Here is a 23,562-nt window from a genome sequence, read left to right as displayed (position 1 = left end):
GATGCGGAAATTTCCATGGCAAATCAGACTCTTTTGAACGTATTCTTTTTTTATTCTTATTCTTTATACTTTTGAACTTATTCTTTTTTATAAAAAAAAAATTGGTTTTACAGACTTTTCCATTGAAGGCCTAGGCTTAGGATAAGCTATGAAGTGAAGGCCCCTTTCACACCGGCGTTGCGGGAAAATGTGCGGGTGCGTTGCGGGAACATGCGCGATTTTTCCGCGTGAGTGCAAAACATTGTAATGCGTTTTGCACTCGCGTGAGAAAAATCGCCATGTTTGGTACCCAAACCCGAACTTCTTCACAGTGTTCTGTAGATGTTATTATTTTCCCTTATAACATGGTTATAAGGGAAAATAATAGCATTCTTAATACAGAATGCATAGTACAATAGCGCTGGAGGGGTTAAAAAAATAAATAAAATTAATTTAACTCACCTTAATCCACTTGCTCGCGCAGCCATGTTATAAGGGAAAATAATAATGATCGGGTCTCCATCCCGATCGTCTCCCAGCAACCGTGCGTGAAAATCGCACCGCATCTGCACTTGCTTGCGGATGCTTGCGATTTTCACGCAACCCCATTCACTTCTATGGGGCCTGCGTTGCGTGAAAAAGGCAGAATATAGAGCATGCTGCGATTTTCACGCAACGCACAAGTGATGCGTGAAGATCACCGCTCATGTGAACAGCCCCATAGAAATGAATGGGTCGGTATTCAGTGCGGGTGCAATGCGTTCAACTCACGCATCGCATCCGCACGGAATACTCGCCCGTGTGAAAGGGGCCTTAAGGCCACACGTCCGCAGCAAAATCCACCAGGCGTGAACTCAAACTTAACCTCCCATGATGGGAAGTGGCATTCGCTGGTCTGGTGATCAGTGGTGGTTTTGGGGGTGAGACTCCCCCCCCCCCCCCACTGTATAGACATTGGTAGCCTACGTTAAATACCCCAAAAGAATAAAACAATGCACGGTTTCACATGGATGGGTAATTTAGGTTGGATTACTTAGAAAGTTCTAGATAAGACATTCTATATTCCCACCAGCTACATTCTAGCAAGATCTGCAGTATTAGGGTCCATTCACACGTGCGCAAAATGGGTCCGCATCCGTTCCGCAATTTTGCAGAACGGGTGCGGACCCATGAATTTTCAATGGGGTCGCAAAAGATGCGGACAGCACAAAGTGTGCTGTGCGCATCCGCACTTCCGTTCCGCAGCTCCGCAAAAAAATAGAACATGTCCTATTCTTGTCCACAGACAAGGAAAGGCATTAGTGCCGGCCATGTGTGGTCCGCAAAGACCGCAAAACAGTTGCGGACGTGTGAATGGACCCTCAGCCCTCTGATCGCTCACGTCCCATGTTCCTGATCCATCGTTATGATGCGTTAAGTTATTTCCTACTTACTGGAGATGGCTGCTGCTGTAGGCGTTTCGTGTTAGCACAGGAGTGGAAGGCATGCTCCTGCCCCCGTGAGGCTTCCGCTCGGCAGTCTTGTACGGGCTGCTGTGTGTTGAAGTAGGTTCTCTGTGACTATACATGGGAAGAAGGAAAAAAAACATAAAATTCATTGCTCGAAGTTGTACAAAATAATAAAATGCACAAAAAGGATGCATATGTGTAAACCAAATCATCAACAACTAGAAAAAACCTTGAGAAAAAAAAACACAGATGTACTAAAAAGTAGCTTTTTCATTAAAAACTGATTTTTCTTGTCCACTAGGTGGCGCTGTCTTATGGCTTATTGCACTGATTTAATATTCTCAAGGTAAATTGTGAATTCTCAGTTCCATTACATGCAAACATTTCCATGTATTAGGTTTCCATATGTTTAGGGGTTTCAATATTTTGGGATATTACTTTAATTCTGGCTTTAATAGATTGTCCGGATCTGGATTACGAGATTACAAGCAAATCCTGTAACCCCATGGATCATGTATTTGCTTGTAATTAGGACTATACTGTGAAATCTCATTGTCTGGCTCGCACTACACCTAAAACAAAGGCTGAATTATACAGCGTACCTCCTTCCAGCAAACACAGCTGGGCGCGTAAACCACAAATACCAAGCGGTTACAGATGACTGCAGCGGATGGCGCTGTACACACTGCACCTGCATGGTTCCTGACTTCTGACTCACCCTCGGCTCTGTGTCCCTATGTATCCAATAGTGAGAGGCTAATAAACTGGTGGTAGATACTGTACCTCTGCAGGCGGCTTATCACCCCCGAGATCAAAAGGATCGGGCATGTTGAAATCCACCGGCCCGGTCCTTATATTCCGTAACATAGTTAAAAAGTCGTGACACCGCCCATACACATTAGACGTTGGGTTGGTCCTGCCAAAATTAGTTTAGCCTATATTAATCTAATGTTTATGGCCTATGGTTAAACCGACATGTACGTTACTAGAAGATCCGCGGGAGAAATCAGAGGTTGACACTTGGACCTCTGCCGGGGAGGCGTCGTGCACCAGCATGGGGATTGGCTCCTTGTCTTTGGATGGGGGCTAGTCCACAGGTTTTCCACGTGGAATCTGCAAGAATAACAAACTATTCTCGCAGAAGACAGTGTGGATTGGGGAATCCGAGAATTGGGTTGAGCTCAGGGCAGATTCCACGTAAAAACCACGACGTGCGAATTTGGCCTCATCCGATCTATATATATGTTACTGGTTGTTACAGTTACCGGTGCCCCTGATGCCCCCACAAGTGACTGCTCTGAAAGATGCTTTACCCTGAGAGGCGCATGTCTGAAAACTGTTCATTGAGGGAGGATTTTCTGTTAAGGCTTCTGTCTTTCGGAAGTCGGGTCTTGGGGGAATTCTGCAAGGAACAGGGTCTTTGCCCTTGTAGGTAGAGCGAGTCATCTGAAAAGAAGGAAAATGTTCATTCTGTTAGAGAGACACCAAAGTTATTATATGTTCCAACAAGACCGTTTATTCATGCAAAACCAGACACTAGGGGGCGCTGTTAACTACTCATTTACTTTCTGTAGATACTTACCATCATCAAATGTGGTTGTATCAGACAAGGAGCTGCTTTCTGATGGGATGATATCATCTATAAAGTATTAAAAAAAAAAAAAAGCATTTAGTGAAGAGAACAGGAAGAGGCGACACTAATGGATGACTAATGCTTTCTTTTAAATAATTAAACAAAAAAAAAGCCAATTAGTCCAGATTAAACCCGGCAATAATGTTTAGGAGGATGCCCAAATTTCATTTAATGACTTGGACTAACAATAGTGGCGACGTGAAGGAGCCGGCGTGGTACCATAATGCTATCATCTGTCATTATAAGATGAACTTAGTCACAGCTTCCACCTCGCTGATGCCCCCTAGAGGCAAGGGGGGGGGGGGGGCAAATGTCAGAACAAGAACAAATGCTGTGAATTGTGGTAAAAAGCAGAGGATTCAGTCCATGGGGGAAACGCAGCAGCTAATGATCATTTAATATATGGTAACTTTATGGTGGGGGTCTGGTAATGAATGCATTAAAGCGGTTTTACAACTCAATCCCATTCACTTGAATGGGACTTAAAGGGGTTCTCCTGTATTTACATATTGATGACCTATCCTCAGGACAGGTTATCATTATGAGATTGGGAGGGGGTCCAAGGAGTCGGACCCCCACCATTCAGCTATGTCAATATACAATGTATGGCGCTGTGCTTGGTAAGCTGCAAGGAGGTTGTGGCGCTCATGGGAGCTCTGCGGTCTCCTCAAACAGCTCATCAGCGAGGATCCTGAGGATAGGTCAACAATATTTAAATCCAGGAAAACCTCTTTAAGATGCACAAGGGCAATGTTACCGATGGACGTCATGTCACAGGCCAAAGAAGAGGCCGCAGCCCTTTCCAACAGCAGACTGGCAGGGGTGCTGTGAGTGAGACCGCCACCAATCAGATATTGATGGCCTGAGGACAGGTCAACAATTTGTAAGTCTCAGAATACCCCTTTAACCCTGAGGCACTTAGGTCTTATGAGGTTTGATGGAATTACATAAGGAGAGCATTGGACACCCTGGGGTTGCTCCTTCTTTAATGCCCATAAGTATGAAAAATTTCTGATGGGGTCGGCTGCGCTTACCTTGCAGGAGAAGAGAGGCCCTCTTGGTTGGGTCTTTCCCTCTCTTGATCCTGTATTCATTGATCGCACTCTCTATGTCCTGTAGTCTCTTGATGGCATCACTATAATCCTGCTTCCTCTTCCTCTTAACATTCTTCGCGAGGTCAGGCTCCAACAAAAGTTTTTTTGTTGCTTCAACCATTTGTTGTTGTATGAGGAACTTGTGCTCCAAATTCTGTAAGTCGGATTCCTGGGTGCAAAAAACCCCCCATAAAAACACATTACAAAAAATCCTAAGTATTCATCTCCTATAACATCAGGACACACAGGAAGTGAGGGGACCACTTCCTGTATGCAGATAACATGTCACATCATTAGCTGCCTCAATCCAATTTTTTTTACCTCTTCACAATGGATCATATTATCATCCAGTTTAAAGGAGGTGCCCATTCGTCTTCGGACATTAGGGGGCTTCTCACCGGGATTTAGCGGGTACTCAGTTGGCAGCTTCCCAGTTAGTTCCTAGGAAAAAAAAAAAAATTCATGAAAATATTGTATGTTTATAGGCAAAAACTTACAAGACCATCTCCTCATTAAAGGGGTTGTTCAGTTAAAAAAAAAAACAAAAAAACCCTATTAGGACATTTTTATTAAATAGAGGGGGCAGGTCCCCTGTTCACAAACTCTTGACCACAGAGAAAATCGGATAGAAAGAGCGTCTCTCGGTCTGGAGGACCTGTCCTGTCCTGCATTACAAGCCATCGATGTGAATGGGCACTGTGTAATGCTCAATTTCCGCTGTGTTGGCACTAAAGGGAAATTGAACACTTACTGCCAGGTTTCCCCACAGATTAGAGTTGATCCATGGCGGTCTCATCAGGGGGAGACTTTGTGATCAGTTTATTATAAAGGGTCATGGAATTGACCAAAAAAAAATCCAAAAATCTGACTCCTTGGTCCCACCATCTCTATAAAAAGGAAGAGATCCAGTGGTGCCCCCATCTGTCAGGACCTCTCATGGTCACTTACCGCTTCTCTCATACATATCTTCTTAAGTTCTTCGATCTTTTTCAGGAGAACGTCTTGTAAATCCTTTTCCTTTTTCTTCAGTTCTTGAATTTTCTCAGCTTTCTGCTCTTCGCTGACTTCAGAGTCGATGGAACCTGTCACCAGATAGATGTTGGTCATTTCTCCAAGTTCTCTGACTTTTTTGGTTTTCACTGAATATTTTTGAATTACATACATGCGATAGGGGAGGGGGGGGGGGGATGCATACCTGAAGAGATTAGGCTGCCGCTGCTGGCCATGATCACTGGATGTTTTCCGTCTATCATTTTGGAAATTCTGCTAGTGCTGCTGTCTGTCAGATCCATAGCAATTTCGTCCAGGCTACGGGCGGTCGCAATTTTGGCCTGTGGAAGATCAGGTGGTCAGTTGAAACTAGATGTCCATGACAAACGTATGGCAATTTTTTTTTTGACATTTACAATTTGTCTCTATAAGGTCTGGACCCCGAGCTATAACCCTGTTGTCAGCCACGTCAGGCTTCATAGGGACTGACTGTAGTGTTCCTCATCTGGATAAATGACAAAAAAATCCAGACCCTTCCCCTCCGTGATAATTAGTTTATCACACGGGTCATCCAGAAACCTTTACCTAATTATAAGGTGTCAAAACTAGGTCTTAAAGTGACAAAATAAGGGGCAGGTCAAGATATAAAGAGGTGCTAATATCATTTTAAAGACAGCCAGTCTGTCTCCAGAGGTGTCGGTGGGAGTCCTTTGATTACATCATTGTCCTACACAAGCCCAGAGGCCTTTAAAATGTAAAAGACCCCCATTAAGCACATTTTCCGCCTGATATCCGCCAGTGGAGGGACAGACCCCTCACCGCTACAGTAATCACTCTTTTTGCACACAGCTGATATTCTCGACCTTCTTGAATGATTCAGTGGTTGTAGGCTGCGTTAAGGCCCCATTTACATGCAAAATGCGGATCTGCAAAAAATACAGATGGCGTCCGTGTTGCATTTGTTTTTTGTTTTTTTGAGGATTCATTGTAACGATGCCTATTCTTTTCCGCAAAACGGACAGGAATAGGACATGTTCTATCCTTTTTTGCGGGGCTACGGAATGGACATGTGCTGTCTACACTTTTTGCGGACCCATTGAAATGAATGGGTCCGCATTCCTATCCGCAAAAAATGCAAATCGGATGCGGACCAAAAAATGCGGTGGTGTGAATGGGGCCTAAAGGAGGAAATGAATTGGAATACAGGGGAATAGTGAATGATTTTGTGGACGTGGGACCCGCACCTATCTGACATTGATGGCATAGCCTAGCAATAAACCATGAATGTCCAATGTCCCTTTAGGCTAGGTGTTGACTATTTGAGTGACATATATCTTCAGTAGTTTATTTATTTATTTAGTATCTTCTTTCATTATTGTTGGTATATGCAGCATTATGTACATTTTAGGATTTGCTTTGCTGCTGTCACAACCCTGCATTTCTTAATTAATAAAGTTATATCTTCGCTTATATATAGTGGGCTGGGTCATTATTATTATTTTTTTTCATTTAACACTTAATTGCCTGTATCCATAAAAAAAAAAAAAAAAACAGGCAGATATTTACAGAGGATATCTACACAGTGACAGCGCGACTCAGGGCTGATTACGTTAACTTACTTTGCTTTGTTTTCTGTCCAAGTAGAATTGATGTTGGCTAATTGCCATCACCCATATGGACTTGATCAGGAAATTGTTTGCATACCAGGTCTGAACCACAAAACCGCTCTGTCCAAAGGTTCTTTTTGATGCAGATATTCTGAAAATTCAAGAGAAAGAAAAAAAAATAAAAAACTTGCTATGATGAACAGTACAGATAACGGTAAACGGTTAATGTATGACCAGCTAGAAAATGTGTGACCATCAAAAGAGAAATCTATCTATGTTTCAATTATCTGTCTATCTATCTATCTATCTATCTATCTATCTATCTATCTATCTATCATCTATCTATCTCATATATATCTATCTATCTATCTATCTATCTATCTATCTCATATCTATCTATCTATCTATCTATCTATCTATCTATCTCATATCTATCTATCTATCTATCTATTATCTATCTATCTATCTATCTATTATCTATCTATCTATCTATCTATCTATCTATCTATTATCTATCTATCATCTATCTATCTATCTATCTATCTATCTATCTATCTATTATCTATCTATCTATCTATCTATCTATCTATCTATCTATCTATCTATCTATCATCTATCTATCTCATATATATCTATCTATCTATCTATCTATCTATCTATCTCATATCTATCTATCTATCTATCTATCTATCTATCTATCTATCTATCTATCTCATATCTATCTATCTATCTATCTATTATCTATCTATCTATCTATCTATCTATCTATTATCTATCTATCTATCTATCTATCTATCTATTATCTATCTATCATCTATCTATCTATCTATCTATCTATCTATCTATCTATCTATCTATCTATCTATTATCTATCTATCTATCTATCTATCTATCTATCTATCTATCTCATATCTATCTATCTATATATCTCTTATCTATTAATCTATCTATGTATCTTATAGGATAAATAGGTGTCTCCCATTCACATAAGATTCTAGTCCCGTTCCGCCAAAATCAGTGGGTTTGGAGGATATTTATCTAACGTGTTTGACCAATTCAAGACAATTTGACCAAACCTGGAAATAAATTCCAGAACCTGAATTATTTTCATTTTCTATTCAATTTTTCAGTTTCAATCTCTGTGCAGGTAATAGACGCTTGCATTCTTTTATGGTGGCCATCATAGACCTCAAGTATGCAAAGAGGTATCTCCCAAGAAAAAGAACCATCGCGCCACCTATATATACCATGAAGTACTTCCAGTAAGTTTCCATACAGGACTGGTCTCTATAAGGAGACTCAGCATCCTGCCTAAGTCATAGGTATTGCAATAGACTCAACACCCCCCTCCCCCATCCCATGCCTCCTCTGTGCCATTGCTCTGCCTGTGTAAGTGTGAGTCATTTTGGCACTCCATTCATGAAGAAAGATGTTCGGTAGAAACAGATTTGTACATCCCTCCCAGATAAGAGAGTGCGCCTCGTATTTTGGGAGAATGAATTTGTATCCGCAGTAATATAGCAGTATTCTAGGAGGCATTGTACGAGGCGGCCTCCGCTCCTACTGCCCACTGTATAAACCCCCAGAAGCCCGTGTCTGTCTTACCTGCGGGGATCGTGAACTTCCACTGCAAATTTCTTTTCTCGAAAGTACAAATTCTCAAGCTGCTTCCACTGAAATAGCTACGAGAGAAGAAAAACAAAAGTCAATGTCTCATACATGACCCGATTATTATCCATTTAATGTGTGACACGCTCCATAATCGAACATATTACAAGCTCAGAGAGTCGCAGCAAAGGCAATGGGATGCTAAATCATACTGGAGAGTATGTGGCGGCATTATCTATAGTAAAAATAAAAGATCTGAATGTTCAGACAAAGGAATCTGCACTGAAACCGCCTCCCGTTGTTTCCAATGGGAAGCTGCGCCGCAGTTCATGAGGTTGAGGGGTTTTGCCCCCCAGTTTTACCGCGCAGGACGCCTCGCAAAGCTGCAGCATGAGCACGCTAGTAGTGTAGCTCCACAGCAGAACCCGCAGCTCGGGCTCAACATACTGCACCCTAGGAAGGCGGCGTGTTAAAATTAGACTAAAATAACACAGACATTGCCCTGGGTGACACCGCCTGATGAGACTTTGGTGAATACATTCTAAAAATATTTCATTGGATTTCAATATAGAGGAAAAAACAGTTTTATTGTGTGCTGCGTATCATGTATCACACTGTGATGGGTCCGCAATCAGCGGAGGATTCATATGGGGATTTACTGTGCGACGAATGACATGATGGGTCATACAGACCAGACACTGTAGATACATCTATATATCTGACTATCCGCCAGCAAACAACTCCTGCATGTACCAGAGCTGGCCATAGATTCCATGTACCAGAGCTGCCAATATCGGCCAACCATGTAACGCGTTTCAGGGCCTCCCGACTGTCCCCGATGGCAGATTTCAGAAGGAAGGATTGAGCAGCTGATCCTTCTGTTCTGGGGGAGATAAGCTGCTGCCAGAAAATACATGCATGCTCGGCTGAAGGGCCAGTGTATGGCCAGTTAAAGGCACTGAGATTATCTATCTAATCTTATCTATGTATCTACTATCTGTCCATCTATCTATCATCTACTATCTGTCCATCTATCTCATATCTATCTATCTCATATCTATCTATCTATCTATCTATCTATCTATCTATCTATCTATCTATCTATCTGTCCATCTATCTCATATCTATCTATCTATTATCTATCTATCTATCTATCTATCTATCTATCTATCTATCTATCTATCTATCTATCTATCTATCTATCTATCTAATATCTATCTATCTATCATCTATCTATCTATCTGTCCATCTATCTCATATCTATCTATCTATCTATCTATCTGTCCATCTATCTCATATCTATCTATCTATCTATCTCATATCTATCTATCTATCTATCTATCTATCTATCTATCTATCTATCTCATATCTATCTATTATCTCATCTATCTATCTATCTATCTATCTAATATCTATCTATCTATCTATCTATCTATCTATCTAATATCTAATATCTATCTATCATCTATCTATCTATCATCTATCTATCTATCTATCTATCTAATATCTAATATCTATCTATCATCTATCTATCTATCTAATATCTATCTATCTATCTATCTATCTATCTATCTATCTAATATCTAATATCTATCTATCATCTATCTATCTAATATTTATCTATCTATCTATCTATTTCATATATCTATCTATCTAATTACTGGTGGATTGTTATAGGGGTTGTCACAGAATGACAACCTACATGTAACCTACTCACAGGATGTGATAAGTATTTGATCGGTGGGGGACGCCCATCAATCATCAGAATGGGGGTCCTGTGTCCTCTGTTTGAATGGTGTGGCGGTCAGGCATGCTGGCTGCTTCTCCAATGAAAGTCTATGGGACGGCCAAAGATAGCTAAGTACAGTGTTCAGTCCCCACGGATCAGGCACTTATTTATTCCTGTGGATAGTTGACATTCTGGGGCTACCCCTTTAAACAAACTTAATGGGGGGGGGGGGCTGCTCTGTGATGAAATATTAGAGAACAAGGGAGCCCCCTGCTTTATGTGTCTGCCCCAATCTACTTATCTATCTGCACACTATACAACATACATAAGACCCTTGACAATACGATACAAAGAAACACATCAGACGCGCTGCTCCTCTGTTATATAATACCCATTAAATACACTTTGGCCAAAAGCAAAATCCTCTCCAAACACTCGGCTTTGCATGGCCTTGAAATGGGAGCCCAGAATGAAGTGGCTCTAGATCAATACAGGCGTCCTGCACTGGAGTCATGTTGGCAGCCCATGATTAGGGTTGTAGTTCTTTAACAGGGGGTTTATTAGTCTATCCTAGACAGTAGAAGAATTTGGCTAAAGAGCTGATACTCTAATGACTGCGTTCTTAAATTACTGAGTAGTTGTATATTTACAGTCAACAGGAGTCAAAACTGACTTGACAAACATAAAGGGTAGCGACTGCTATAATATCAATACAATTTCTAATACTGATGAAGCACTAATACCGGCGACGCAGACTATAAAATCCACGGAAAAAATGAAAAATAAATAAATACAACATAAAAGAAAAATAAAATTTATAACAATCAATACCTCTACAAAAAAAAGACCAGGAACTTAGAATAATGTTCAAAAAAATCCACTATATTTCATAAATGCCACAAAATCTGTAGCAATATAGTAAAAAAAAAAAAATAATCCACAAGAAAATGAACAGTTTAAGGACGAGAATCCACAAAAATGAAAAATTCAAAAAGTCCACCAACTCAGAGCAATACAATAAAATAAAATCTGAAGACGTCAACACGCTATATTTCGCATTTCCGCAAAAGAACGAACGTCTACAGAAGATTCACCATCCTTTAGGAAGACTTGACAGACCGGGTTCATTCTTGTCAGTAAAAAAAGAGAAAAAGTTGCAGTCCCAGCACCTCTCCGCCAACAGCTGCATCTGAGCAAGTCTCTAGGTCAGCCCTGTGGTTGCCCCAGCAGATCATCCATGACTTACCTACTGCACTTTCTCCCCCTGTGCTAGGTTCCCCATGATCAGAGGGGCTGCGGCGCTCGCCCTGTAACTCTTGACTCTCCCTCTGTGATACTGAAAAGGTGAAACTCCAGTTTCCCAGCCCTGACCATCCCACTAGTGACACAACGCGGCGACGTCACGGCTTGTATCAGGAACACACCACTCCTGTCTGACACATTTACATACACATGTCAGCGTCTCAGGAAGCACTGGAAGAGCCTCTTCTACTCCTAATCAGGCAGCCTGCAGCTTCTGCCTGGGGTTTTTTTAAACTAAAAAATATATTTGTTATAACATTATTAGAATTTTTTTTTTTATAGTTTTAACCCCTCCCAGATTCACATGGCGCTGGAGAGAATAAAAACGTTCTCTGCATGTCATAATATTAAAGTCGTTTCCCTTTGGACACCATACGGAAACCGCCAAATGTCTATGCATGTCGCCATATAGGTGCTGTAATGGTATGGCGCTGTAATGCGGGATATTACTGTAGCCAGATCTTCAATGACGTACAGGGCCATGCAGATTCAGGAAAGAGCCACACTGTATATGGCCTCTTTCACACGACCGTATGGCTTTTTTAGTGTTTTTGCGGTCCATTTTAAACGGATCCGTTGTTCCGTTTCCGTTGTGTTTCCGTGCGGTTTTTCCGTTCCGTTTTTCCGTATGGCATATACAGTATACAGTAATTTCATAGAAAAAATTGGGCTGGGCATAACATTTTCAATAGATGGCTCCGCAAAAAACGGAACGGATACGGAAGACATACGGATGCATTTCCGTATGTGTTCCGTTTTTTTTGTGGACCCATTGACTTGAATGGAGCCACGGAACGTGATTTGCGGGCAATAATAGGACATGTTCTATCTTTTAACGGAACGGAAAAACGGAAATACGGAAACGGAATGCATACGGAGTACATTCCGTTTTTTTCTGCGGAACCATTGAAATGAATGGTTCCATATACGGAAAAAAAAAAAAAATGGTCGTGTGAAAGAGGCCTATGTCACATGTCCATAAGCAAACCCCATCGATGATCTGTATATAGAAGAGTTCCCACCCTTAAAGGGTATTAAACAGTCACAATTATTCCAGCATAGTGCAAACCCATCTACGGTATAGATCAGTTGATAAAGAAAAGGGGGGAGGGGACAGGGTTAATAATCAAGATAAATGGTATCAAAGTGCCTAGTGCAATAAAAAGCACGTAAAAAACCTCAGGGAATACATAAAAAGATTATTATACAGACCAATGTGGCTCAGACCCCAACGCACGTTTCGCGAGGCTCTTCTTCCTCTGTATATACAGAATGACTAATTGCACACACATTCCAGACGCAGAGAATCTTCCCAGGCTATAAAGCGTTATACAGGGGTCATGACTACACGATGTCACTGCATGATATTCCCTGGTAATGATTAATAAAAAATAAAAAAAATAAAAGCCGGGAATCCTGCGGAATGGATGCGACAAACGCGTCAGGAGGGTTCAGACCACGGATCCCTCAAAATAAGAACAGATGATTCAATTTCCCTTTGACATCGACTATGAAGTCATTCCCTAACGCTCCGTGACCACCAGAGAGGCTCGCCGGGTCACGTGACTCATAGCAAAACCGAGAGTCACAGGACTTGGTAAGGAAGGGGTTAAAATAATAATAATACAAATTTAAAAAGGAAGGGGTTAATAGAACAGCCTTATATGGTTTGTCGCCGCTTATGAGCACTGACCCCCAGATAAAACCATCACAGATCATTATAAGGGCTCATGCACACGACCGTATGTATTTTTCCGTCCGCAAAAAAATACGGATGACGTCCATGTGCATTCCGTATTTGGCGGAACAGTACTATCCTTGTCCGTATAATATATTTTTTTGCTGAATGGAAATACAGACGTAGGGAAACAGACTGCACATGGAGTAACTTTTTTTTTTGAGGACCCATTGAAATGAATGGTGCCGCATACGGTCCGCAAAAAAAAAAAAACGGAACCGACACGGAAAGAAAATACGTTCGTGTGCATGAGCCCTAAGTCAGTGAATTCTATTCAGTTGTATATCTATTCCTGGGAAAGCTGGGTGACAAGGCTGCAATTACAGATCCGGTCAGTCGCCCAGCTTAGCAATGAAGCAGCAGTGGAGAAGCAATTTGTCATTCAGGGGTCTGGGTAAAGTGGGCGACAAGCCCCCGCAGAAGCCGATCCAGTCCTAAAGGACCACAGGGGATGACGCCATTAGATGCCACGGATACCCATTCAATTGAATAGGTAACACAGATTCCAAGTCTCAGGGGTGCTCACAGTACATTTTTATATATAGAATCCATATTTACACCCGGGAGGGCCACTATATAGAATAGATACAATACCAGTGCACCTGAGCGCGGGAGGGCCACTATATAGAATAGATACAATACCAGTGCACCTGAGCGCGGGAGGGCCACTATATAGAATAGATACAATACCAGTGCACCTGAGCGCGGGAGGGCCACTATATAGAATAGATACAATACCAGTGCACCTGAGCGCGGGAGGGCCACTATATAGAATAGATACAATACCAGTGCACCTGAGCGCGGGAGGGCCACTATATAGAATAGATACAATACCAGTGCACCTGAGCGCGGGAGGGCCACTATATAGAATAGATACAATACCAGTGCACCTGAGCGCGGGAGGGCCACTATATAGAATAGATACAATACCAGTGCACCTGAGCGCGGGAGGGCCACTATATAGAATAGATACAATACCAGTGCACCTGAGCGCTTCACCACATGTACCAGCTAAGTGCACTTCAGGTCCCAGGGCTGGCATCAGCACTGGGCGTATTCCCAGATGGGCACCATCGCTACTTCCCCCATTAAACAATACACTGACACATGATTCCCTCATCTGCATTTGTAACTGGATCCCAGTGAACAAACGTTTCACATTCCCAGTATGTCCAAGACTAGCAAACCCAGATGTGCGCAGGGACCAAAAGGTTTGCATAACTGTTGTATCCCTTGGGTCAGGGAGGTTTGTCCTCCAATACGACTGATGTTTTAGGTGTTAGATCCCCCTTTCCATGGCTTTTCCTCCACTCGTAGGGTTAACCATGTTCACCATCAGGTGCAGGCCATGTGCATGTGCAAGCTCTCCCCTTATCCTAGATGCTGGGGGAATAAGGATCGGGCCTGCTGGATTTCATCATGCCCAATTCACTGTTCCCATGTGAGATAAACTCTTGAAGGACAGGGCCAGGTTCCTGTCCATCAAGAAGGAGAAGCAGGAGCTGGCAGAGGAAGCAGGAGAAGCAAAAGGTGCACAGAGTGGCTTGGGCCCGCCCCCAGTGCACTTAACTTCTCATTTGCATATGGATTGAAAGTACTTTTTCTCCAGATTGAAGCAACAGATCATTACATTCAGCTGAGCTGATCCTATAAGAAATTACCCGAGAATTTCCTGGTTACAAAATTCCTTTAGGCCTCATGCACACGGCCCGTGGCCCGCAAATAGCCGGTCCGCAATATGCGGGCACCGGCTGTGTGCTCACCTCATCATGGATGCGGAGCCATTCACTTAAATGGGTCCGCATTCCGGAGGTGCGGTGCGGAACGGAGGCACGGAAACCTCTGTGCCTCCGCACCACAAAAAAATAGATCTTGTTCTATATTTTTGTGGTGCAGACGGATCACGGACCCATTCAAGTTGAATGGGTCTGGATCCGTTGCGGCAGCTGCATGGATAGTGCCCGTGGCATTGGGGACCGCAAACTGCGGTCCCCAATGCACGGAACGGCTGAGAAACGGCCATGTGCATGAGGTCTTAAAGGATGGGATCTCCCATATGTGAAAAAGGGGAAGAGCTTCGATTAGGGGGCAGGGTCAGAAATCGATGGCATTTCTTAGCAATGTGCCATCAATGTCAGATAGCTGTGGGAGTGGGACCCTTACCTATCTCCAGAATAGGCCCCCCAGAGTGAAGAAGAGCACACTGCGCAAGCTCAGCCACCCTCCATTCACCACTATGGGACTTCAGAGAATAAGTGATCGTGCTCGTATCTCCTTCACTTCGGGGGGCCCCCGTTCTGGAGATAGGAGTGGGTCCCGGAGGTAAAATCCCCACCTATCCTAGCGATATGCCATCAAAGTCTGAGAGGAGCCAACCCCTTTAAGCCCATGTCTCCCTACAGGACCTGATGCGTTCGTCCATTGGATTTACCATTTGGCCATGTATGGCCAGCCATAGAAGTCAGGGGAGGGGTTGAGGCTTTATGTCCATAGCGGCACTAACGTTGACCCGCACATGACTTCTGCACGGTCATTTTTCCCCGTTTAATGTGGCCTTTAGACCGTAGGAAGGTTCACGTGGATCACGCCTGGTCCACGCAATCATGACACAATATAAATAGCAATGAATTTACGGCAGCAAGAAAGAAAAGAAGAAATCCTTACACTTCCCCTATTTCGTCTGCAGTTTTCTTTTTGACAGGAGAAGAAACATTTTGCTTTTCTTGGAGCTACCATGCTAATCCTCGAGATGAGCAATCGCACTGCTATAGTGTGTGAAAGGTTGTATTTTAGAGGTTTTTTTGCTAAATATATCTGCACAAAACCTCAATATCTGATGGAGAACTCAGATGTCAATCAAGACTAACAGAAAATGTGTTCAGAGACCGATATCTCACTGCACGCTCCTCCGATGCCCAGCACCACCAAACCTTACCCCATAAGAACCAGCTAGATGGCACCTTGTCACTAGTGTCTACTTAGTGTGCCCAAAGCTTCATGGCTCCCAAGGTGCCAGAGGGTCAAAAGAAGTAAACCCCACCTCTGTAACTCCTTAGAACATCTTTCTTAGGCCTAGTTCACACAAACGTGTGTGATCCGTGGCCGTATTGATCCGTGGCCACAGTTCCGTGTGCATTCCGCATCACGGATGCGGACCCATTCACTTCAATGGGTCCGCAAATCCGGAATTGCGGAACGGGACCCCTTGGAAGCACAGATTTTATTGAATTCCCATGCCTATGCTAAATTTGAATTATGTGCAATTATAAAATTATTCAGATCCAGGTGCTGGTTTCAAAAGTGTAGAATATTATCTATGAGACGACCCTTTTAAAAGGGTTGTCCACGATAAGACAAGCGTGGCTGCTTTATTCCAAAAACAGAGCCCCTAAAGGGGATCTGCAGGATTAGAGAATCATTCACCCAAAACAGCACCACATCTACCCACAGGTTGTATGTGGTATTGCAGTTCAGCCCCATTCACTTCAATAGGGTTGAGTTGCAATACCAAAAATGACCCATGGACAGATGTGGCGCTGTTTTGGGGTGACTTATTCTCTATTCCGTCAAACTTTTTTAGGAGGGTGGGTAGAAAGTTGGAATTAATGTGAAAACGGGGCAATAGAAAGACATTTTCCTGCTCTTATGATGCGCACTTTAGCTTGGTTTACGGGATTAAGGTGACAGGGGCGCAGTGGTAAACGTAAGACGATCTCACATCATTTCTTATTCAATAAGACGTCAGAACAGAAAAAACGGGTCACTGGTTACCAATCCTGAGGATATGATGCAGCGACATAGACCGGCACACATACGATTCTGGGCACGTTGCTGCAATTAGTCACCCCCTCCCCAGGACTGATAATCTGGAGTGTGCGCACAATGTGGATATGGTTACATATCACACCACAGCAGATCACTCGCTCCAGGACGACAAGTGCACTATGGCAAAATACAGCTGTTATCTGTCCGGAAATCCCAGCTGTGCGTGTCTGAATGTGAAGGGGGACAGACAATGTGGTCAGTGTGCTCACTGTGTGCCGGCCTGATATGAGAAAACCCGGTATGAATCCCCCCCACCACCCCAGATGCTATTATTGGAAATGAGGTTTAAAGGGATATTACACAGTACTTCGTCAAAGAAAAATATTTGTGGGGTAGTTGCAGAATCAAAACCACTATCACTGAAAACAACTACCTAAAACGTAACTTTTATTAAAGATTATTAAATACAGATCCCTTACAGGGGACCAATGAATACATGGACAAACACAAAAAAGAGCTATTGTGAACCAGGCAGACGGCTACTGCTATTGGATAGAGGCGCGGGGCAACACGTATAGATTCCTGATGTCTGTCCCCGAATATCCCTCAAACTATCCTCAGCCCAGAGATGCACCTGAATGGTAGGAGCACTCTGTCCACGTGCCTTGCCTGCCTGTCCTTAAAAAGGCCCTTGCTAATGGTAAAGTACACAATACATAATCTACCAAATACCAGAGAAAGGATACGTGGTTCTTAGTTTACACTTGGTATGATACACACTTCGTACATATCGAGAACAGTATAGATTTACGGTCCCGATCAAATACGGTATTAAATTACTCGTCCCAACGCGTTTCCCCTTGTAATCTTAAAGGTTCGTCAGGGGACACAAGTATCAAATAATGCAGTCAGATGTCATAGCACGTGTGTCACAAATACACAACAGAAGCAAAACAAAAACCAAACAAAACCAGAAAACTGGAGCACCCTCAACCCAGCACTGGTCTATGAGAGTAATTAGACACAAAATACGTGTAGCTACTAAATTTGGATAAACAGTACTGAATACCAGTATGATAGTTTTCTCTCACAGACCGGTGGTCTGCATGGCTTGAGGGGCTCCAGGGGGCAAATAGATGTAGCTCCAACCTTTTAGGTTTAAAGGGATATTACACAGTAACACTGTTTTCACACACATTGAGTCCCTAGTGAACATCATTTGGCAAATGCACATAAAAAGTTAGAGAGTAAAAAGAGCTAAAAGTGAGATTAGGACTGGATTATAGCTCAAAAAAGTTGCAACCCCCTGGTGTAATTTTACACATAAGGGTCCATTCACACGTCCGCAAATGGGTCTGCATCCGTTCCGCAATTCCCAAATCATTCTCAATGGGGCAGGAATCCATGCGGAGAGCACACTATGTGCTCTCCGCATCCGCATTTCTGGAGCGCGGCCCCGAACTTCCAGGACGCGGCTCCGCAAAAAAATAGAACATGTCCTATTCTTGTCTGCAATTGCGGACAAGAATAGGAAGGTTCTATGGGGGGGTGCCAGCCGGGTGTATTGCGGATCCTTCAATACACCACGGACGTGTGAATGGACCCTAAAGGTGTAAACTACATTACACTCACGCCACATTTATTATTAAGGTGCACAGCCCATAAATTTGGTGCCAGCACAAACACCTGGCAGGCGGGGATAGGGATGAGCCTCCTTAGCATCGCGGGTGACGCTAGGGAGGCTCGTCCCCGTCCCAGCCTGCCATTGGCTGCTCCCCCCAACACCGGATGTTTTCTTCCGGGCACGGGGAGAAGCAGCAGCGGCGGTGCGGGGACCAGGAGCAGCGCAGGGAGCGGAGACCCAAGTCAGTATATTCAGAGTGGGGGGCTTTTTATCGGATTGGATAACCCCTTTAAATGATAAATGACTCCCACCCCACTCCGTGCGTGTATTGCATAGAAGAGGTCCATAAAGGGTTATTCTAGTGAGTGAGTCCACTACAGCAGGCATGCTCAACCTGCGGCCCTCCAACTGTTGTAAAACTACAACTCCCACCATGCCCTGCGGTAGGCTGTTCAGGCATGCTGGGAGTTGTAGTTTTGCAACAGCTGGAGGGCCGCAGGTTGAGCATGCCTGCCCTACAGCAATCCGAACTATGAAAGTGAGTGGCGGGTTACATAGGGATTCCACCTACTCGCTGTGTCAGTCACGTAGGTGGAGCGGTGTAAAGGTATTGCTGCCTATCTCAATGACCTTGGCAGACCGGTGTCAGCCGTAGCTCGGCTTTCCTTCAGCCGGGGCAAAGGTTCAGTTTGCTGCCCTAGCCCTGAATCTAAATACACTGCCCAATGCAAATCGACTTGTTGTTGCCCTCCTGGCGCTCAGCTCCTGGAGCATATGCCTTGGTTGTCCACCCCCCGCCCCCCACTTATTCGCCCTAATCACAACCCTAACTGGTCAGCAGCAGTAATACCCTCACACAGTGCCATCTACTGGACAGAAGCAGCGTGCAGTATGTCCACTCTCTATTGGCCCCTGTTGGTTTTGAGGGGTGGTAAAATCCACGCACTTAAAGGGGCATTCTGGTCGTATCAGGTTATCCATAGGATAGGGGATAATCTATGGGACCCTCTGTGACCCCCACCGATCAGGAGAACAGGAGTCCCAGGATAAAGTAATTTCTGCCACATAAGAAGACATCGAATTATCAATTGCACATGGTGGGTGGGGGAGGGGCGCTGTCCCAGATTTTGCATTGTGGCCAAGGAGCTTACACCTCTGTAGGCAGAAATCGCGATTCCATAAAACAATCTCATTATCGGACTGCTCCTTCAGCTCGTGGAGGATTTCGTATAAAATGGTTCTCATTATGGAATTGCTGTTCATGCAGTTGTCTACTATACAAGTCTATAGTCACCACCAAAGATCTGGGACTGGCCATAGAAGACTATGGTGACGATGTACAGACAACTGGGTGAAATGTCCGGTAGTGAGCTGTGCTCGTAGCAGCCACCACATCAGGTCACCTGTTCTCTACAGACCCCAGCACAGAAGTGAGTGGGGATCATAAATCTGTCAGTTGCTACAGCACAAGTGTGATTCCCACATTCAGGACGAATCAAGCACAGCTTAATAACCATGTACATAAATATTATTTCCCACCAGTGCAATATATAGACATACACACTAGTGTGGCCGAGAGACCCACGCTACTGGAAGACCGCCAAACCTACAAAACACAAGGGCCTCATCTGTTAAAGCTGTCTGTGTTGCCCATAGCAACCAATCACAGCACAGCTTTCATTTCTTGAACTGCGCTGGAAAAATGAAAGCCGATTTCTGATTGGTTGTTATGGGCAACAATGGCAGTTTTGAGGCCTAAGAAATAAAAAAGCCTTTGTTGCCCATAGCAACCAATCACAGCATAGCTTTCATTTCTGATAGTGCTCTTGACACATGAAAGCTGCGCTGTGATTGGTTGGTATGGGCATTCACAGTTTTCTTAAATCTCCCCCACATTCTTACCACCAGATTTTAATAAGAGGATATCTTTGCGATTTAATGATAGTGTCTTCTCACAAAATACCTATGACAACCATTTCTACCTTGTACTCTGGTGGCTCGGTGTTATCATAGGGATTTTATGCAAATGATATCAACCCACATCAACGCCAACATAACTGGATGGGCAAAGAAAATAAATAAAAATCAGACATCATATAGTACAGGATGATCTCTTTCTAACAAAGGAGCAACCATCCCTGTACCTCACATGCATTGCTCCAATTGACCTGCTAGATTTACTTCAAGCTGGCAGCTCAAGGGGAGTGTCTTTTCTGCTTCAGCTAAGGGGACATGTCCATTCTACTGTACCTTTCTCCCTATCACAGCTCAGAAGGCAGCTGAAGGATGAAACTGAGCGTGTGCGGCCATCTCAGCAAGCCAAAGAAATAAGAAAAGAAAAAAACAGCAGGTGGCGCCATACAGATTCTATAGATTAGAATATAGATATTATGGAATAACTTCGTGGCTATGCTAAATTTTTAATTACACGCAATTACAAAAGTATTCAGATCCAGGTGCTGGTTTGAAAACTGTAGAATATTTTTTGTGGGACAACCCCTTTAACATAGGCCATCAATATCAGATCGGGCACCGCTCCTTCCACTACAGAGTGCGGATATGTCATCTATATAAAAATACTGGGAAACCTCTTTTTATGCATATTTGCCAAATCTCCTGGGACATTTGGTAGAGTCCTGGAAAAAGAGGCGACCTCCTAGAGTAGTTGCAAATCTCCTGGAAACCCCAAAAGCAGCCGTATAATCTTTTTTCTAGGGTTGGGTTGCTGCCCTATCAGACTCAAATGCCTTATTTGCCAACAGTCCCAAATCCCTGTCCCTGATTTTTATAGACCGATAGAATTTTTATAATTCTGGTCGAACGTCCGGGCCGTGATGGCACACATTTACTTTACATTTATTTTTTGTGTTTCCCTGTGTGTTCACTTTCCACGTTTATTTGTCACTAGGACCATTCAGGGCTGCGGAGCCCTGATGGGCTAGCCCCTGAGGTCTGGGGTGGCCATCTGCCTGCAAACCCCCTGTCTTCTCCCTTTGTGGAGAAGCCAGACCTCGACTTTGGCTCTTGGCCAACACCTGGGGTGACAGCCAGAGCAAGATGGACCTTCCTTGCCCTGGGCTGAGCATGGCCACTAGTCCCTGGCCCTTTGCAGGAGCCTTCTGGCCTGGAGGGTTGGGGATAGATTTATGGGAGGGCCCTTCTCTTATGGACAGAGCCTGCAATAGACCACTTTTTTTTGTGCGGCACGCTGCACTTTTTTAGTTGCATGGGGTGAAGCAAGTCACGTTCTCTGGCTTTAAACAAAAATAAATAGAAGGCAGTCTATAAATGTTGGCCGGTATGTTTTTACACAACATTTATGGGAGTTCTGCTTTAAGTGAAAACACCTGTAACTACAGCCTATGGGGTGGGGGGTGGCGTGCCGTGATAGCTTTTTCAGTTATTTTAATTGTAAAGCCTGGGCGCTGCATATATTGCACAGAGCCGGACATGGTGATTGACATCCAAGGCTGCAGGCCCACAGACACACATACCTGGCATAGCAGAAATAACTTTACCTATAGGAGTATTATTGACTTTCCATCTTGACAATTTGCAATCTCATGCGCTTGAACATATATGCTGAATAGAATAACTCGCGGGACATAAAAAGTTGGGGGGGGGGGGGGGGAACAACCATAAAGTACCCCCCTGAATGGCAATTCTTCTGAGGTCTGCAGCCATACCCCTCCTGCTCCAGTATAACTGCATAAATTGGATAATTTACCTTTCAGGACTTTGGGAAATCTGGGATCTCTTAGGGTGGCCATATTGGTGGTCACACAGCTTTCTCAGCTAAAGTTAATTTTTTTTAATGATTCATTTCATTTAAAGGGGTTGTATCATGAAGAAAACTCCTGTTCGTATGTTCTATTAGGACACTGGACATCAGACATAGAAGATGACACTTTGTACAATTGCCTCCCAATCTGACCAACTCCAACCATGAACATTCATCTGGAGGACCCCCATGCCACACTATATTCCCCCTGCAGTGGGAAATGTGGTTGGCCACAGCTTCTCCTGGCAAAATCAGCTGTTTGCCTGGGGTTCTAGGATCAAGATCTGGGACTGATCGCTTGAGGGCTACGTTCTGAAAATGTTTTTTAAGGAATTTTGGGTCTACAATAAATATCCAGAGTGTGTCACCACCATAGCTGGATTCGGAACCCTTCCCCCAGTCAAGTGCTCTTTACCGAGGGTCCATAGCCATGACTTGGGGATAGATTCTGGCACCATCTACTGATTGGCCATGGTGGTGATGTGCTCTGGACCGGAAGGCAGAAGAGAAGACAGGGGGCGTAACGTCGGCAGAATGACCATCTTGTTTGGAATGTGATCGGCGTTCTGATCTCAAAATACAGACCACACTGGTAAGTAAAGTCTACTACGAAATGACAGTTCATTTTTTTGCATTAAAGTGAATTACCTATATATATTCCACCCCTTTAAGGTGAAAATGCTAAATTCTAATGTAAGCAAGATCAGATTTAACGTCGTTGCAAGTAAAAAACAACATTTATCTCTCCTAGATTTGCATCTGACAGGCCGCGTATCTCATTTCCCGGCCTATCTGGGTTCTGGCCATTTGCTGAGTGTTGTGGCACAGACCTGATCAATGCCGCACTATCTGTGAGAAAAGCACACAGGAAATGAAGAAGCCTATTTATCATCAGGTCACCCTGCTGGGAAGGACAAATCGTCCTCTGGGAACAGGCCTGGACTTATAGGTCTCCACAGTCGGCCTCACCCTGTATATTCTTCTGACCGAGGTAGAAGAATTGGGTGTCCTTTGTTTCAGATCCATAATCATAAAGCCATTCAATTCCTATTCAATAATAATAATAATAACAATTAAACAATTCAATTATTGTATAACATTATTATTATAATTCAGAAATCTGTTCCCATTGTACTAAATCCTCCTCCTTCCCCCTCCAATGTAATTTCCTATAATTTCGGTCACCTACACAGATAACAGAAGTGGGAGAAAGCTACAAATCACAGCTATAACAGTGCCCATAAAGATCACATTGTTATATAGA

General features: G+C 43.6%; 1 protein-coding gene across 2 annotated transcripts in view; it reads right to left on the bottom strand.

Moving 5' to 3' along the window:
* FRMD4B (FERM domain containing 4B) overlaps positions 1 to 23,562 on the bottom strand; it is a 224,655-nt gene that overhangs the window by 5,188 nt on the left and 195,905 nt on the right. For both annotated transcript variants that reach the window (XM_040406589.1, XM_040406588.1), the window contains exons 12-20: positions 8,357 to 8,433; positions 6,764 to 6,902; positions 5,350 to 5,485; positions 5,103 to 5,236; positions 4,476 to 4,595; positions 4,095 to 4,323; positions 3,010 to 3,066; positions 2,741 to 2,873; positions 1,413 to 1,538 (exon numbers count right to left, since the gene is read on the bottom strand). In XM_040406589.1, coding sequence (XP_040262523.1) covers positions 1,413 to 1,538; positions 2,741 to 2,873; positions 3,010 to 3,066; positions 4,095 to 4,323; positions 4,476 to 4,595; positions 5,103 to 5,236; positions 5,350 to 5,485; positions 6,764 to 6,902; positions 8,357 to 8,433 — 1,151 coding nt within the window. The remainder of the gene's footprint in view (positions 1 to 1,412; positions 1,539 to 2,740; positions 2,874 to 3,009; positions 3,067 to 4,094; positions 4,324 to 4,475; positions 4,596 to 5,102; positions 5,237 to 5,349; positions 5,486 to 6,763; positions 6,903 to 8,356; positions 8,434 to 23,562) is intronic.

Source organism: Bufo bufo, chromosome 9 (genome assembly GCF_905171765.1).
Source record: "Bufo bufo chromosome 9, aBufBuf1.1, whole genome shotgun sequence".
Classification (NCBI taxonomy): domain Eukaryota; kingdom Metazoa; phylum Chordata; class Amphibia; order Anura; family Bufonidae; genus Bufo; species Bufo bufo.
This window is presented reverse-complemented; position numbering and strand designations above follow the sequence as displayed.